This window comes from Thermobia domestica, chromosome 11 (genome assembly GCF_964235325.1).
Source record: "Thermobia domestica chromosome 11, izTheDome1.hap1.1, whole genome shotgun sequence".
In the NCBI taxonomy this organism is placed as follows: Eukaryota; Metazoa; Arthropoda; class Insecta; order Zygentoma; family Lepismatidae; genus Thermobia; species Thermobia domestica.
Genome location: NC_137464.1, coordinates 97,996,384 through 98,013,053, shown reverse-complemented (window position 1 = coordinate 98,013,053; position 16,670 = coordinate 97,996,384). Strand labels below are relative to the sequence as shown.

Sequence of the window (16,670 nt, the reverse complement as noted above, 5' to 3'; positions counted from 1 at the left end):
AATATTGCCTCTCAATGACTCGTTTACTATGTAAAAGGCTAGTGAAGGATATTTTAAGTAGCGAGGAGCTTGCTTTGATATGGGGAATGACTATTTCCCAGATAACATGAGTGTTGTTGCGGAACCTGAATCGAAAGTGCTGTAAAACATGAGGGAAAGCAATAAAAAGGATTTGAGATGACAATAAATGTGAAAAAGATTAAAGCATTGGAAATTGGGAGGATTGAGACACAGAACTTTGAGGAAAGAAAGAGTAGATGACTAGTTTTCTATAACTAATAAGGGAAATACTAAAAGTGGTACGCGGGGATCTGCATGTGTTATATAACGTTGGAAAGGTCACCGCGTACACGTCACAAGTGAAATATCTCGCTTGAATGCGTCCCGTAGGGGGCAAGGCAACCATTTGAAGATCAGAACAAGGCACCCTACAGAACACCAGAAAACGTGGACAAAGTAGAAAGCTATGGTCTGATTGTTTTGAGATGTGGTATATATATAAGTTAGAAGGTAGCTAAATACGAACCTGACATGAAATATTTACAAAACAAAATGGCGGATTCAACATGGCGGGCACAATTTGCAAAAAAAAAAAAAAAAAAGCTATAAATCTGAAATTGGATACATAGAGATACTAGACGTCGCTATGTATGAATCGGACACCAAAAGTATAAAATTCAAAATCTCGGGTCCAAGATGGCAGACAAAATGCAAAACAATGGACTGAAAGCGGGTAAGTAAAAAGAGATTTTCGTCGTCACGGAGTACGAATCCAATGTTAAAAATGCAAAATGCAATATAACGGATCCAATATGGCGGGCAAAAGATGCAAAAGTACAGAATGGACATATTGTGTCGAGACGAGCCTGGGCTCCGTCTTGATCTCGGCCTCGAATGATTGACGAGACCGAGACCAGATCGAGACTAGTTTCGGTGTCGGTACCATTGCTATTCATACATAGCGACGTCTAATATCTCTATATATTCAATTTCAGATCCATAGTTTGTTTTCTGTAATTTGTGTCCGCCATGTTGGATCCGCCATTTTGATTTGTAAATATTTGGTGTCATATTCGTATTCAGCTACATTTTAAACCTATATATACCACGTCTCAAAACAAATACATCATAGCTTCCTATTTTTGTCAACGTTTTCTGGTGTTTCAGAGCATGCCTTGCTCTGTTCTTCAAATGGTCGCTACGTCCCCTACAGGCCCCATTCAAGCGAGATATTTCACATATGAGGTGTACTCGGTGTGGCCTTTTCAACTATATTTAAAACATGCAGATCCCCGCGTACCACTTCAAGAACTTTCCTAGTAAGTAGTATTATTATTTATGAAAAAAAAAAAATTGAACGGGGAAATGGAAGCATCAAGAAAATGCTAAAAGATCTTTAAGGCGATTGTGATGATAATAATAAGAAATACATTACGTAAGTCACCGAGCAAAGAATTACAAAATACTCAAATGTTGAGTATGGTATTGTACGGACCAGAAACGTGGACATTAAGAGCCTGCCTTACTTTAAAAAAAAAATGCTTGTTTTTCATAAGTAAAAGGAGGTAATGAAATGCAAGGTATCACAATAATAGATAATGATATACTACAACAGAAAGTATGAATGTGAAGAATGTTCAGTGTTGCCATCCATAGAAATTACAGTGTTGACAGAATAACAATTCCCCGAAAATCTAAGTTAAGGCAGCGACTAGAGAATTGCATTTGATTACGTATCATGTTGTTTCGGTTTGCTGTGAAGTACTTTTTATATAACATTATTATTTAATTTTAATAACTGTATGCTAAAAGTATTTTGTTTATTATTAAGTAAATACAACTATTATTTATAAAGTACTTCACAGCAAACCAAATCAACATGATACGTAATTAAATGCAGTTGAGTTCGTTCCTCTAGTCACTGCCTTAACTTAGATTTTGGGGGAATTGTTATTCTGGCAACACTGTAATTTCTATGGATGGCAGTACTAAGTATTCTTCAGGTTCATATTTCCTGTTGTAGAATAATATTATCTATGATTGTGGTAAGTTGCAATTTTATTATCTCCTTTCATTTATGAATAAACAAGCAAAAGAAAAAGGTAAATTTTGTAAGGCAGGCTCTTAAGGGAAGACCACAAAATACTGGATTTATCTGAAATTTGTACGTTAAAGAAAATCGAGAAAAGAAGGTGTGTAATAATGAAGTAACTAGGAGCATTAGGAATAATAGGAGAGAAAGAATACAATTCGAGATAATTAGAAATAGGGGAGGACTTTGGTCGAAAGGAAATTGAACTTACAGTAATGTGGGTCAGGTTATGATGGAACCAAAACGAGTGAACTAGCTTAAATTAATGGACAGTACTGAACGTATAAAAGCTTCTAAATTTGTACCAAGTGATGGAAGAAAATTACAGTAAATTTCAATGGTAGAGGTAGAAGCCAGAGTTTTGCTAAGGGCTCATTTTAGTAGCTTTCCAATTACTTCACGATTTGGGCGATTTTTTTAATTCTACGTGAGTAAGTCAATGAATATGTGCACTGTTCTAATCATTTATAGGTTGGATGTACGTCTCTCTGCGCTCGGAGATCGACAGGCGGCAATTGTGATAGGTTTAAGAGTTATCACTTCAGTCTGCTTTATGCTGTTGCGAAGCAATAAACATGGCTGCGTCACTCTGAATGTTTGCACCACCGAATAACTGCGATCTGTAATTCGCTCATTGTGATCTGAAGTTGTACTAGAAGTTGAAATTCATGAAGAATTTCAGCATAGAACGGACCAATGTGAAAGGGCGAAGTATGTATTAGTGGATTAGAAAAGTTCAAAAGCGGTCGAACAAGGGGAATGAGGAAAAAGCAGAAATTGCGCACGGTATTATGTTGATAGTCTTCTATGGGTTTCGTACACATTGAAACCACAAAAAATGATTACGGAATGTTGTTATTCTGTGAAGCAAACGAGCAGTGGCGCAGCTATGTTTACTTCGCAACAGCGGAAAGATAACTGAAGTGATAACTCTGAAACCTGCTACAAACAAAGATAATAGTGCCGTCTATCGGGATTTTGCGAGCACAGAAAATCACTCAGCCAACCTACAGACTATTTCAACAAAAGTGCACATAATTATTGATTTACCCATGTTCCCGTATTTTCTAGTCATCTCCCTCAATTTTAATATGATAAAGGCGTCCATGCATAAAGTAGTGTAGTACGTAACTTGTTTCGAAAGCCATGATTCCATAATTTATTCTAATATGCACTTTATGATATTTTATTTCAGACATATATAGCACCTGAATGGGCAATATTTAGTACAATGACCAACAACTATAGACTGTATGCTACTGTACTTTTGCTTTTTCTGGGTATAATTGTATTCATTGGAATAAAATTAGTAAACTGGTTTTCAATCCCTGTGCTGATTTACGTAACATTCTCCATAATAGCAATTTTTGTGGGTATATTTGTCAATTACGGTGGAAGCGATGAGCTTAAGTAAGTATGTACGCAATAGTCTATAGGTGTACAGTATATTTCACTTATATTTTAATAATAATAATAAGAAATTTTAACCTTCAATTATTTATCATTACCATTATTATTACTTTGCTAAAACAAGTTTTTATCAACTAAAATGGAGAAGAAATGTAGGAGAAACGAAAGCATTTAAGTAATTGAGGCCAGGTAGATCTATAGGATATATAAATAACTGTTAAAAAGCTAATCTTGCTCAAGATTACAAAATCAATCACCAATGAATGAAATATATGCACTTTTAAATACAAAATATTGTTTAATACTGTATTAAATCTTTTAGTATTAATAGGGACCCGAGTTACAGTTTGCAGTTAAAGCTACTGCAAAATCATATAAATAAGCAAAATGTAAATATGTTGTATTGCATTCTTTAGCTGGAGGAGATAATTATGATCTTCCTGTGATAGAATTAGCCACGATTTCCTGTTTAAGTACTAACAACATTGTACTCAGCTGTTACTAGAATGCATGGTAAAGTATACAGCTAAAATATGTCATCAAATGTTTATTTTTGATTGGCCAAAACTGGAATCTGTGAAGAAATCCTTGTCTCTAATTGGACGAATGGCAGTCTAGAGTATTTGAAGGGTATTTTTAGGAGCCACTTTCTATTTAGTTTTCTTACAGATATCCAATGTGTTTTTGTCACCACAACATGTGCAACCTCAGGTTGCGGATCGAGGAGATCTCTACCTAGGTAGATGTAGAGGTCACCTGCCAATATATTGAATAAGCACTTGTGAACAGATGACAAGGGTTGGTCCCCAGCTTGGGAGTTTGGCGTGATGCTAATAACCTGAGTGGTTATTTGGAAGAAAACCACCTGCGTTTGAACGTCCCGTAACATTTTGTTATAAATTGTGCAGCATTTTGCGATTTGTGAATAGTTATTACCTAATAAGATGTGCGTGGTGCAAAAAATGTTTATGCATCACACACTTTTTTTTTTTTACGAAATATTACTGTAAAACGTTTTTTCAATAATTTCATAATTATAACAATTGACGATAAATGAAATTCTGACATAGTGAGAGGTCATGGACTCATTATAAATAAGCGCCCCGACTAGTGAGAGGCGAGGGGACTCACTATAAATAAAATAGTGAGAAGCTACGGGACTCACTATAAATAAACACCGCGAATAGTGAGAGGCGAGGAAACTCACTTTAATAAGCACCCCGACTAGTGTGAGGGGAGAGGACTCACTATAAATAAACACCTCGAATAGTAAGTGATGCAGGTGATGCAGAAACGCACTTTAATCAAGTATCCTCTTAAATAAGTACAAAAAGGAGTTTCAAATCGGACTGCAACCTTCTCGCAGTAATCCCTTCCAACTATGATTCTTCTTGGCTAACTGCAGCGCATTTCAAACCAGAAAGACCATTTGTTATCGTAATCACTATATTGGATCCGCCACTTTGGATTTTGTAATTTAGATGTCAGATTCTGAATCAGCTGTCCTAAAAAAATGCCCCTTGCAGTCTGTTTTCTTCTATATCAAATGATTGTTTTCTGTCTATGCTTGGAGACGACCCCTAACGTTCAAAAGGGTGGTTTTTACCCTTAAACCTGCACCATTGGCGAAATAAAAACATAGATGTCGATTATTATTATTATTATTATTATTATTTTTTTTTTTTTTTTTGATATTCTACAAGTATGCAAAGTTTCACTCAAATCGGTGCGTTACACTTCCGTAAATCTCCTTGTAAGTCTCCCGGGCTATAAACCCTACAATCCCGAGGTTATATTTAAATCAAAGTCTACGTCCAAGATTAAAAAAAAAAAAATTGTTTCAGAATAAACAGCAGTAGTAGTAAGGGCGTGACCTGATCGCGTTTTGGACTTTGACCCCGACCTTTGTGACGTCATAGGTCAAAGGTCAATGACCTTAGCCCGGGGTCAATGACCTAGGGGTACATAGGACCACCCCCTCTAAATTATGGCAGGGTTGCCTTGGCCCACCCCCTAAATTTTGGCAGGGGTACATAGGACCACCCCCCTTAAATTTTGGGAATTACCAAATTTAAAAATTTGGTATGGTAGCCTAGAACCATAGTATGTACCTCTATCAGTATTGGGGGTCTATGTCGTTTCCTTTTATGGGTAAAAAATTGCCAAAAATTTAAATTTCGGAGGTTTTTGACCTAATTTATCCCCTTTGATGAGGTGTTAATACCTTATATAGTTATATGTGCGTTATATACCTTATATAGTTATATGCGTAACATATGGGTATATTAATGCACCCCTTGAAAAATTTGGGAGAGTACCTTGGCCCACCCCTTAAATTTTGGAAATTGACCAATTTAAACATTGGGTATTATAGTACATAACCCTAATATTTATTACTATAAATTTGGGTAGTCCACCTCGTTTTCTTTTAGGGATACAAAATTGCCAAAATATAAACGTAAGCAATACGTTGTACCACGTGTTTGATTTTTGGTCCATTATATCCCCTTTGATGAGGTCCTATTACCTTATATAGTTATATGGTCATGTATAGGGGTCCATTATCTATCATAAGACATGGGTACATTGGTGCACCCCTTTAAAAATTTGGGACGGGTACCTTGGCCCATCCCTTAAATTTTGGAAATTGCCCAATTTAAACATTTGGTATTATAGTACAGGACCCTAATATATATTGCTATAAATTTGGGCGGTCCACCTCGTTCCATTTTAGGGGTACAAAATTGCCAAAATTTTAGTACAACTACGTGTTTGGTATTTGGTATATTTTATCCCCCTTTGATGAGGTCCTATTACCTTATATGGTTATATGGTCATGTATAGGGGTCCATGATCTATCATAAGACATGAGTACATTGGTGCACCCCTTTAAAATTTTCGGATGGGTACCTTGGCCCACCCCTTAAATTTTGGAAATTGTCAAATTTAAACATTTGGTATTATAGTACAGGACCTCAATATGTATCATGATAAATTTGGATGGTCCACCTCGCTCCCTTTTAGGGGTACAAAATTGCCAAAATATAAACGTAAGAAATATGTTGTACCACGTGTTTGGTTTTTGGTCCTATTTATCCCCTTTGATGAGATTCTATTACCTAATATGATTACAGGGGTCCATTTCCTATCATAAGACATGGGTATATTGTTGCACCCTTCTTAAATTTTGGCAAGGGGTACACCCCTTCAATTTTGGAAATTGTCCAATTTAAGCATAGTACAGGACCTCGATATGTTTCGGTGGTCCTATTGCCAAATTTTTTTTTAGTACAACCACGTGTTCTGCTATTGACTCAATTTATCCTATTTGATAAGGTTATAAGGTATGGACGGGTATTCCCTTTCAATTTGGTAGGACCCTTCGGGTGTAGTACGGTCACGTGATCGATGATTTGGTTTTGATGCGCGACGAGGTCCCTGGTCAATGTTCTCTAGGAATTAGGTGGAAACTTTGAACAAGATTCATGACATTTAAAACTTTTCTCAACTTTCAAACTAAAAAATCAAACGAAAGTTTTCAAAACGAAAATTGAAACGAAAACATTTAAACAAAATCTTGAAACTAAAAAACTTTCAACAAAAAAAAATTTGAAACGAAAAAATTTTCAAACATAACATTTTGAAACAATAAATTTACAAATAAAAATTTCAAACAAAAATTTTGAAGAAAAATTTTCAACAAAAAATTTGAAACATTTGGTATTATAGTACAGGACCCTAATATATATTGCTATAAATTTTAATATATATTAGAAAAACAAACAAAAACTTTGTGTCAAACAAAAAATTTTGAAACAAATTTACAAACAAAACTTTCAAAAAAAATTTCAAACAAAAATTTTGAAACGAAAAATTTTCAACAAAAAAAATTGAAACAAAAAATTTTCAAACAAAAAACTTTGAAAATGTGACCATAGTCAAATCATTAGGCTCAAATCATAAAGTGGTGCTGCGTACAGTCCTCGAAGAGAAGATGGTGCTGTTACGTAAAAAGAGTACATTCCATGTCCCTCTCAACATGGTGTATCTAACGCAAACGGAATGGAACAAATTCATCAGCGTATTCCAGTGTGTTAAATATGCAGTGGAAGTGTGCAACAAAACAAGTATATTCCTGAAAAAGTACTATTTTGAAAAATGTGTCATGCATATTGTACAGCATGTATCTAGATGTTGTGATGGTTGTCAACAACGTTCGTGGGTGCACACCTGCATTGATAAACAGTTTATTTGTGATCAAATGGACATTGAGTTTCCACCAATTGATATTGCAATAGACCTTAAAAGACTTCAACTGGAATTAAAAATATATGCTAAAGACAAACTAGTGCAAGAAGTTGAAAATACATTGTATCGACTATATCACGATCCTCTATCTGGTATGGATGTATGTGCAGGGTAATAAAATGATCCATTTCAATGATTTGTGTTTTTTCATTTCAAGTACAACCCCATGTTCTGACGTGTACTATTGCACCACAATGTTGCCAGAGGTTTTAGTTGTAAACAGTTCCGTTTCTTTACTAATGAGTGCACAAACTTAAAAAATGTCAAACCAAACTTTGAAACAAAAATTTCAAACAAAAACTTTCGAAACAAAAATTTCCAAACAAAAAAATTCAAACGAAAAATTTTCAAACCAAATTTTCTTCTAAACAGTTCCGGTTCTTCACTAATGAGTGCACAAACTTAAAAAATTTGAAACCAAAATTTTCCAAACAAAAAAATTTAAACAGAAAAAAATTCGAACATTTTTTAAACTAAAATTTCAAACAAAATTTTTTTGTTTTGAAACGAAAAAAATAAAAATTTCAAACGAAAAATTTCAAAATTTTGAAAAAAAATTGCAAACAAAAAGTTTCAAACAAAAAATTTTCAAACAAAAAATTTTTAAAAAATTTCAAACAAAAATTTTTAAACAAAACTTTCGAAAAATTTTTCAAAAAAAATTTCAAACGTTTCAAAAAATTTGAAACCAAAATCTCAAACAAAAATTTCGAAACAAAAATTTTCAAACTAAAAATATCAAACGAAAAAAATGTCAAACCAAAGTTTCAAACAAAAAAATTTTCAAACAAAAATTTCAAAAACTTTTTAAATGTTAAACAAAACTGAAAACTGAATGCAGCAAAGATTTGAAAATCAGCAACCAATCAGATTGCACGAAAGACAGTGATCAGCTAATCAGATTGCACGAAAGATGGTGATCAACCAATCAAATTGCATCAACAATAACTTTGCCAGTGTTGTAGCATGTATTCACTTAAGACTATGAGTCATAAGATTCAATAAGGTTAGCTATGTATCCCTGTACACTACCTCATCAAGGTCAATTACGTGGTACATCGTATTGCTTACGTTTATATTTGGTCCTTAGGCTGTAATAATCAAAACCGGTGACGCAATTTCATTTTACAATTCTCAAATTATCCTAGAAAGTTTAAATGTACAAATGTGCTGGACTCCTAATCCCATCATAGGTCAATAACTGATCACGTGATCATACTAATATTTGACAATGATTTACTCAAAGAAAGACATACCACCCAATTCTAAGAACAATTACCAATTATTTTTGATAATAAGAAATGTACCTCTCCCAAAATTTAAGATTGGTACACAAATACACCCCTGTCATACGAAAAAGTAATAAATCCTGTAGTTATTTAATAATAAAGCCGTATCAAAAATATAGGTCAATAATTTTTAAATTTTGAATATGTGGCCATAAGAGGAATACCAACATCTACAATGGTCCTAGAAAACGTTTACCGAATTATGTTATTTGATAATTCCCAAATTTAAAAGGGAACATAAACATATAAAGGTAATGAACCATATAACGTGTTAAATAGGGGTCAATAACCTCCGAAATTTGATTTTTGGTAGTTCTTTACTAATGAAAGGGAACGAGGTGGACCATCCAAATTTATAGTGGTACATATTGAAGACCTGTACGAAGATACCAAAGGCTTATATTAAACAATTCTAAAACTGAGTGGATGAGCCAAGATACCCCTCCCAAATTTTTAAAGGGTGCATCAATGTACCCATGTCTTATGAAAGGAAATGAACCTGTATACATGAACATATAACCATATAAGGTAATAAAACCTCATCAAAGGGGAGAAATTGGGCCAAAAATCAAACACGTGGTACAACATATTGCTTATGTTTATATTTTGGCAATTTTTTAACCCATGAAAGGGAATAAGGTGGACCACCCAAATTTATCATGATACATATTGAGGTCATGTACTATGATAGCGAATGCTTAAATTGGAAAATTTCCAAAATTTAAGGGATTGGTTATGGTACCCCTCCCGGGGTGCATCAATGTACCTATGTCTTATTATAGGAAATGGACCTCTAAAAATGACCATATAATCATATAAGGTAATAGGACCTCATCCAAGGGAATAAATTAGGTCAAAAACGAAACACGTGGTTGTACTAAAATTTGGCAATTTCGTACCCATGAAAGGGAACGAAATGGACGACCCAAATTTATATTAATATATATTAGGGTCCTATACTATTATACCAAATGTTTAAATTGGGCAATTTTCAAAATTAAAGGGGTGGGCCAAGGTACCCCATCCCAAAAATTTAAAGGGGTGCAGAAATGTATCTATGTCTTATGATAGGAAATGGACCAGTATACATGACCATATAACCATATAAGGTAATAGGACCTCATCCAAGGGGATAAATTGAGCCAAAAACCAAACACGTGAATGTATTACAATTTGGCAATTTCGTACCCATGAAAGGGAACGAGGTGAACCAACCAAATTTATAGTAATCTCTATTAGGGTTCTATACCATAATACCAAATATATAAAATGGGTAATTTCCAAAATTAAAGGGGTGGGCCAAGGTACCCCTCCCAAAAATTTAAATGGGTGCACAAATGTACCTATGTCTTATGATAGGTAATGGATCCCTATACATGACCACATAACCATATAAGGTAATAGGACCTCATCCAAGGAAATAAAATGGGCCAAAAGAACAAACACGTGGTACAACGTATTGCTTAAGTTTATATTTTGGCAATTTTGTACCCCTAAAACGGAAGTCTCGTTAGTTGTGGATCGTAGAGGAGACACCATGTTTGATTTTCCGTTATTCAGGAACGTTCCATCACCGTCATCACTTCTGATCAGTGACGGATCTAGCCCGGGGCCGGGAAGCAAAGGCCTCCCAGTTCTTTGAATGACAAAAATAATTGAAGCTATTATTTATATATTTTTGAAAGTTTATATCCTCTCATACACTGGCTTCTGGCTGCCCCTCCCCCCAGTTTTTATCTTCTAGATCCGCCTCTGCTTCTGATCGTTGGTCTTGTGTCAGAATACATTGGACACGGTGCTGGGTAAAACACGACATGTTCAAGTCATCCGTCAAAATGTGGTTACACGTGCTATGGCTGATCCGTACTGCTGCTGCGATGTCATCTACCAACTGGGAACAATTAGCGCGCACAACCATTTGCAACCTCTTCGATCTTGCGTTCTCTTCGGACTGTTGTTGGCTGACTTATTTGTTCATAATCCTCTAAACTTCTTTTATCCTCCCTAAACCGTTGGTGCCAATTAAAAACTGCACTGCTGCCAAGGGCATCGTCACTCTACACTTGCTCGATCATCTACAACGTTCATGCTGTGGATTTTTCTAATTTTTGGCAGAACTTGATGTTTGCCCGTTGCTCAAACTGTGACATTCTCCAAATCAGCCGCGGCGCAATCAACTCCTTTCACAACAGAAACAGTACGTTTGTTTACACTGTATTCGCAGACCTGTCTTTTGCTGGGTCGAGATGAACTTCTACTGCTTCCTCCATTATATCCCTTCTCAGCTGTAGTATACCACTAGCTTCACACTGCGTCCAGTTCATCTCTCATCTCGTTTCTGATACAAAACAAACAAAATTAAGACGAGAGTTAACATTTTACATTTAAGACGGGACAAGACTAACTTAAATTATCGTGTCTGCTTGGGGATGGAGATCGAGACGAGACGAAAAGTATCGTAAACATTTCTCGTTTTATCTCGATTCTCGAAATAGTGTAAGTCCATTCTTTAAGTAAAAATTGCTTTGTAGACTGAATCTTATACGCTATTTTGTTACTTTGTATTTCGGAGCTCATTGAATTTATTATGGTGTGTGTAAGTATTTTTTGTAACAAAGCTTTTATAATTACTTCTGCATATCCTAAAAGTCAGTTTATTATATGCCTTACTAATCAGTGATATTAAGTTATTTTTATTACAATTATCTTCCTCAAAACATACAGTAGAATATTTTCTACTTGAAACTTCATTGGAACGCTTTAGTTTAAATTTTGGTAGTTGCAGAGGTGTTCCCTGGAGGTCCACACACCCTCCCGAAATCCCTACATATCTTTAAGTTTTGCCTAATTTCAGGACAACTTTAAAAATTTTAATACATTATAATTATTATTATTATTGTTATTATTATTATTATTATTATTATTATTATTATTATATTATTATTACTGAAAATTTATGACTTCAATATTACACCCTATTGAAAAGTAAATAAGCGTACTGAAGTTGATAGGAAAAGAAAAAGAAAGGATAAGAGATAGTGATAGAGAAAGGATAGATCGATTTGTGTCCGAAAGGAGATGAGAGGGGAGAAAGAAGGTGTCAGCTCCTCGACAACATTAATATCGAAACTTCGGATGCCTAAACAGAAATTAAGTAGGAATTGTCTTCACCACGATACATAGTAACACGCTTTGATTTCCTAAAACACTTTGAATTATGTATGCGTTATATTGATATTTTAACATAATATACATACCAATATAAGAAAGGATAGTTTTTATTTACACATTTTGGTTGAATGGATATATGGAAAGTGTTGGAAATGGCGAACGAAAATATTATTATTTCTAGCAGTAGGAGTAACAGTAAAAGACGTTCGGAATAATTGCTCGGAAACAATATTGTTACATACACATTTATGACTCATACTAGGCCCTAAGCATGACCCTTAGGGTCGTATGCATGAATTGTTTGCCTAACACGTTAGTTTTTCACCACAGTACGAATCAAGGTTGTAGACAGATATGTGACGCCAGTTTGTTTGTATTTTCCCTGTGAAGAAAATACCGTCTGCACTCTAACATGTAAGACCGAAAGAAATTGAGTATTTTTCATTTTATTACACATCCGAAGTATGAATATTGTAGTTGATAAAAGTAATTTACCGTAGTGAGATTCGAACCAGGGACTCCTGAATTACGAAACGAATGCTCACGCCACTACGCTAAGAATTCTCAGTTAAGTAATTGTTAAAACACACTCGTGTATGAAGCAAATTGCAAATGTTTACGATAACGACGAAACACACTGATTTCTGTCATAATAAAATACTATAGTCGAGATACTTCAAATTAAAATAAAAAACAAATATATACATATAGTGTCTCAGACCACTTCCTTTTCTGATTCACCGAAAGTATCTCCGTATCTTGTTATTATTGCAATTACGAATATCAATATCCAAAAATGTCTGAAGTTCTTTTTTCATTTAAAAGGGGAAAGCAGACTTTAAATTTCCATCGGGCAAGAAAGAGTAGTTCCTATTTACAAATTTTGGTGAACATTTAAAGTGTTCATATTACAAACTGGGAGAGCGCAATGGCCTAATATAGCATAGAAAAAGCGTTTTAAAGTTTTTGACTCGCCACATATGTCTTACGTTGCGCAAATTTATTAAGTGACGGCGTGGTATAGTGAGAAAAATTTGTGACTCACGTCCGAAGGGTTACGGGTTCGACTCCCGCTGGTGTCTACTTTTTTGTTTTTGCTTCAACCAATAAAGTAGCCACATGTAGCTACAAAAAATGTTAATTCTCCATATGATGAATTAAAACAATAGAAACATTCAAATTAGTTGTAAAATCTTTCAACATTTCATGGTAACTGGCAACAAAATATAATCTATTTTGTAAATATATTGATATCACGAGTTACATTTTGGTTACCACAGTCGTTATTTAAAAATTTTCTTGTGCTTCTTGTTCAGATCGTTGACATTGTGTGTATTACAAGCACTGGCACAAGTGGCACTTGGGGATGAGGGGGACATGTCTCCAACTGAGGGATTGTGTCCCCAAATAATCCGATTTGTAATGTATTTTTGGGTGAGAAATGTGATGAATTTTATCCGATTGCCACAAAGGAAAATAAGATGAGATTGATATCCTCCAGAATAAGCCTCAAATCTGCCCACCTTACAATGCTGAAGACAACTCTGTTGAAGACAACTGTTGATCCTACACAGTATTGTTTTCCAACATCATAAATATTTTGAACATCGCTTTAAAAATATATAGGAACTGTCTTACCCGTTCTCCTCCCCCTCAATATTAGAGACAGATTTTAGCGCTTAATAGAATGGAATAAGGGGTAATCTCCTTTGGTTATAATAACATCCAGTATTACCATAAAGGATTTCCTTCCCATCCTCCTTGTAATTTTCACACTGTCAACAGATGTAGGCACGTAGCGTCAAGAATATTTTTTACACAACTGTGGTAACTATAATATGACTCGTGATATCAATATATTTAAGAAATAGATTACATGGAGACAATTGGGAAACACAAATTGCCTTGTTTTATATATACAATATCTACACATAATGTCAATCGCTTCAATCCACTCCCTCCTGTACTTCTACGATAATATTTAGAGGCCTTGGGCCCAACGCTGTTTCTCCGCACAAGCTAAAAACACATCTTTCCTTATTTTTTGCGTATTCCACAGGAAATAAAAAAAAACAAATATTCGGTCCACGTTTCACTTTAATTTTCGGGAGTTCAATTTCAAAATTTTGGGTGGGGGCTCTTGTCACTAAAACCATTTTTCCACAGAAAATAAAAAAAAAACTTATTCGTTTATTTTTTGCGTATTGTCCCTACACAAAGTTTCGTTGCAACTCATCATGTCTTTTAGGCATTTCTGATATACTGTTATTAGCACTTTTGATATTTTGTGATATCTGCCTTTAATGTCCCACGATTATGCGTGCTAGGTTAAGGGAGACCATGATTAAAGCAAGTGAATTATGATGGGCAAATTAGTGGAAAGAGAAAATGGGAGAAAATTGGAGTGTCCCGAGAAAACCCACGGGCACTTTGTTGTCCACTTGAAGCTTACTTGCCTTGGGAATGAAACAAGTACCCCACTTTCAGATCAGAGTTGGAGTGGGTTGGTGGATCAGTGGGTCGAGTTATCTCAGTGGATTAGTGGGTCGAGGGCCAACAGCATTTGACCCATTGCGACACACCATCCGCCATGACCCACTGCGACCCACCATGACGCACTGCGATCCACCGACCTACCCTTATCTACTGACCCACTCTTCTAGACAGTATCTTTTGAACAGTATATTTTTATTTCACCCTCGACCCTAGCCATAGAAACTAAATACACGTTTCTCATTGGTTGCAGTTTGCGATTGTCCAAACCTTCTACTGTATGTATTGTGTATTATAGCAATAGAAGAAAACTGTCACTTTGTTGGTATTAAAGAAGAAGAAAATTGAAGAAGCAGCTGAGGTTAAATTAATATCATGGCAGTCAAGCTGGAACAAAACGAACCTGTGGAGCTTCTGACCCATTGTTACTACTACTACTATTACTACCTATACTATGGATTCGTGTAGCAAAACTGCACGCGTAACGTAAGTAAGTCACAATTCTGAATATTATTTATCATATATTAATGGAAATCGTGTTATGGAAACTTAATAAAAAATAAAATATAAGAATTTAAAAAGTTTCTCTGAGCCAAGTTTTAACCCACGGCAAAAGTAATTATAATTAGTAACCAGTTATGCTAGCAGTCTCGGCCACGAAGACCGATAACAGTAGTTAGTTCAATTCAATATTTACGGTAGATGGTGAGAAACTGATAACTTCAACTAATCAGAACGGCGTATTTAACTCCTATTGCTATATTCGAGCGTCCTTTAAAAATATGCTTCTGAACACTGGTGAATTTGTCTACGTTTTACTTACAAGGAGTCCATTACCCTTCCCTTTTCATTTGTTTCTGTTTTTACCTGAGATGAGTATCTCTAACAAGAAGAAGGCAGAATTTGGTAGGTGAACTTCGGGGCCATTTTTTGAAATGTGGTAGTGCACATTTAAAGAATTAATATTACAAACTGGGAGAGTGCAATGGCAAAAAATAACGGACAAAAACCGACTTAAAATTTTCTAGTCGCCGCATATATCGTACGACGCGTGAATTTACGAAATTACGGTGTGTCAGAGTGAGTAAAATTTGTGTCTTATGTGTTCCGGGTTCGAGTCATACATCTTTTTTTTTTTTTTTTTGCTTCAACCAATAAAGTAACCATTTGTAACTACAAGTAAAATATTAATTCACCGTATATTTATAATGAATAAAACAATAGAAATTTTCAAATCACTTGTAAAATCTCTCAATGTTCCATGTTAACTGGCAAACAAAAATCTATTCCGTAAATGTACTGATATCACGAGTTATATTATGGATACGACCAGTGACATATTTGCGATTTTATTTTGGGGGTCCTTGCCAACTTTAGTCCTGGAAATGTGAAAATTCTACATGATATTTCATTTAATTTAATATAGTAAATAACATTTCGGGAAGCTTAAACCCGGAAGCCTCCCTTAAAAAGTTACTGGTTATGACAGTCGTTGTGTAATAAATGTTCTTGACGCTTCGCGTCTACATCTGTTGACAGTTTGCGAATTACAAAGGAGTTGAGGGGGAAATCCCGCTAATACTGGATGTTGCTATAGCAAAGAAGATTTCCTCCTCATTCGCCTTGTGATTTGCACACTGTCTACAGATGTAGACACGAAGCGTCAAGAACATTTTTACACAATGACTGCGGTAACAATAATATTTACGGGTTAGATTAAATTTTGTTCCTACCACAGATAACACGGAACATTGAAAGATTTTACAAGTGATTTGAAAATTTCTATTGTTTTATTCGTTATAAACATATAGAGAATTAATATTTTACTTATAGTAACAAATGACTACTTTATTGGTTGAAGCGAAAAAAAGATGTATGACTCGAAGAGGAATCAAACCCGGAACCCT

The 16,670-nt window shown here is 34.9% G+C and overlaps 1 protein-coding gene across 1 annotated transcript in view; it reads left to right on the top strand.

Annotated features, from left to right (window-relative positions):
* LOC145664306 (solute carrier family 12 member 7-like) overlaps nt 1-16,670 on the top strand; it is a 394,685-nt gene that overhangs the window by 73,635 nt on the left and 304,380 nt on the right. Inside the window, exon 6 of the mRNA XM_081730851.1 lies at nt 3,288-3,502. Coding sequence (XP_081586977.1) covers nt 3,288-3,502 — 215 coding nt within the window. The remainder of the gene's footprint in view (nt 1-3,287; nt 3,503-16,670) is intronic.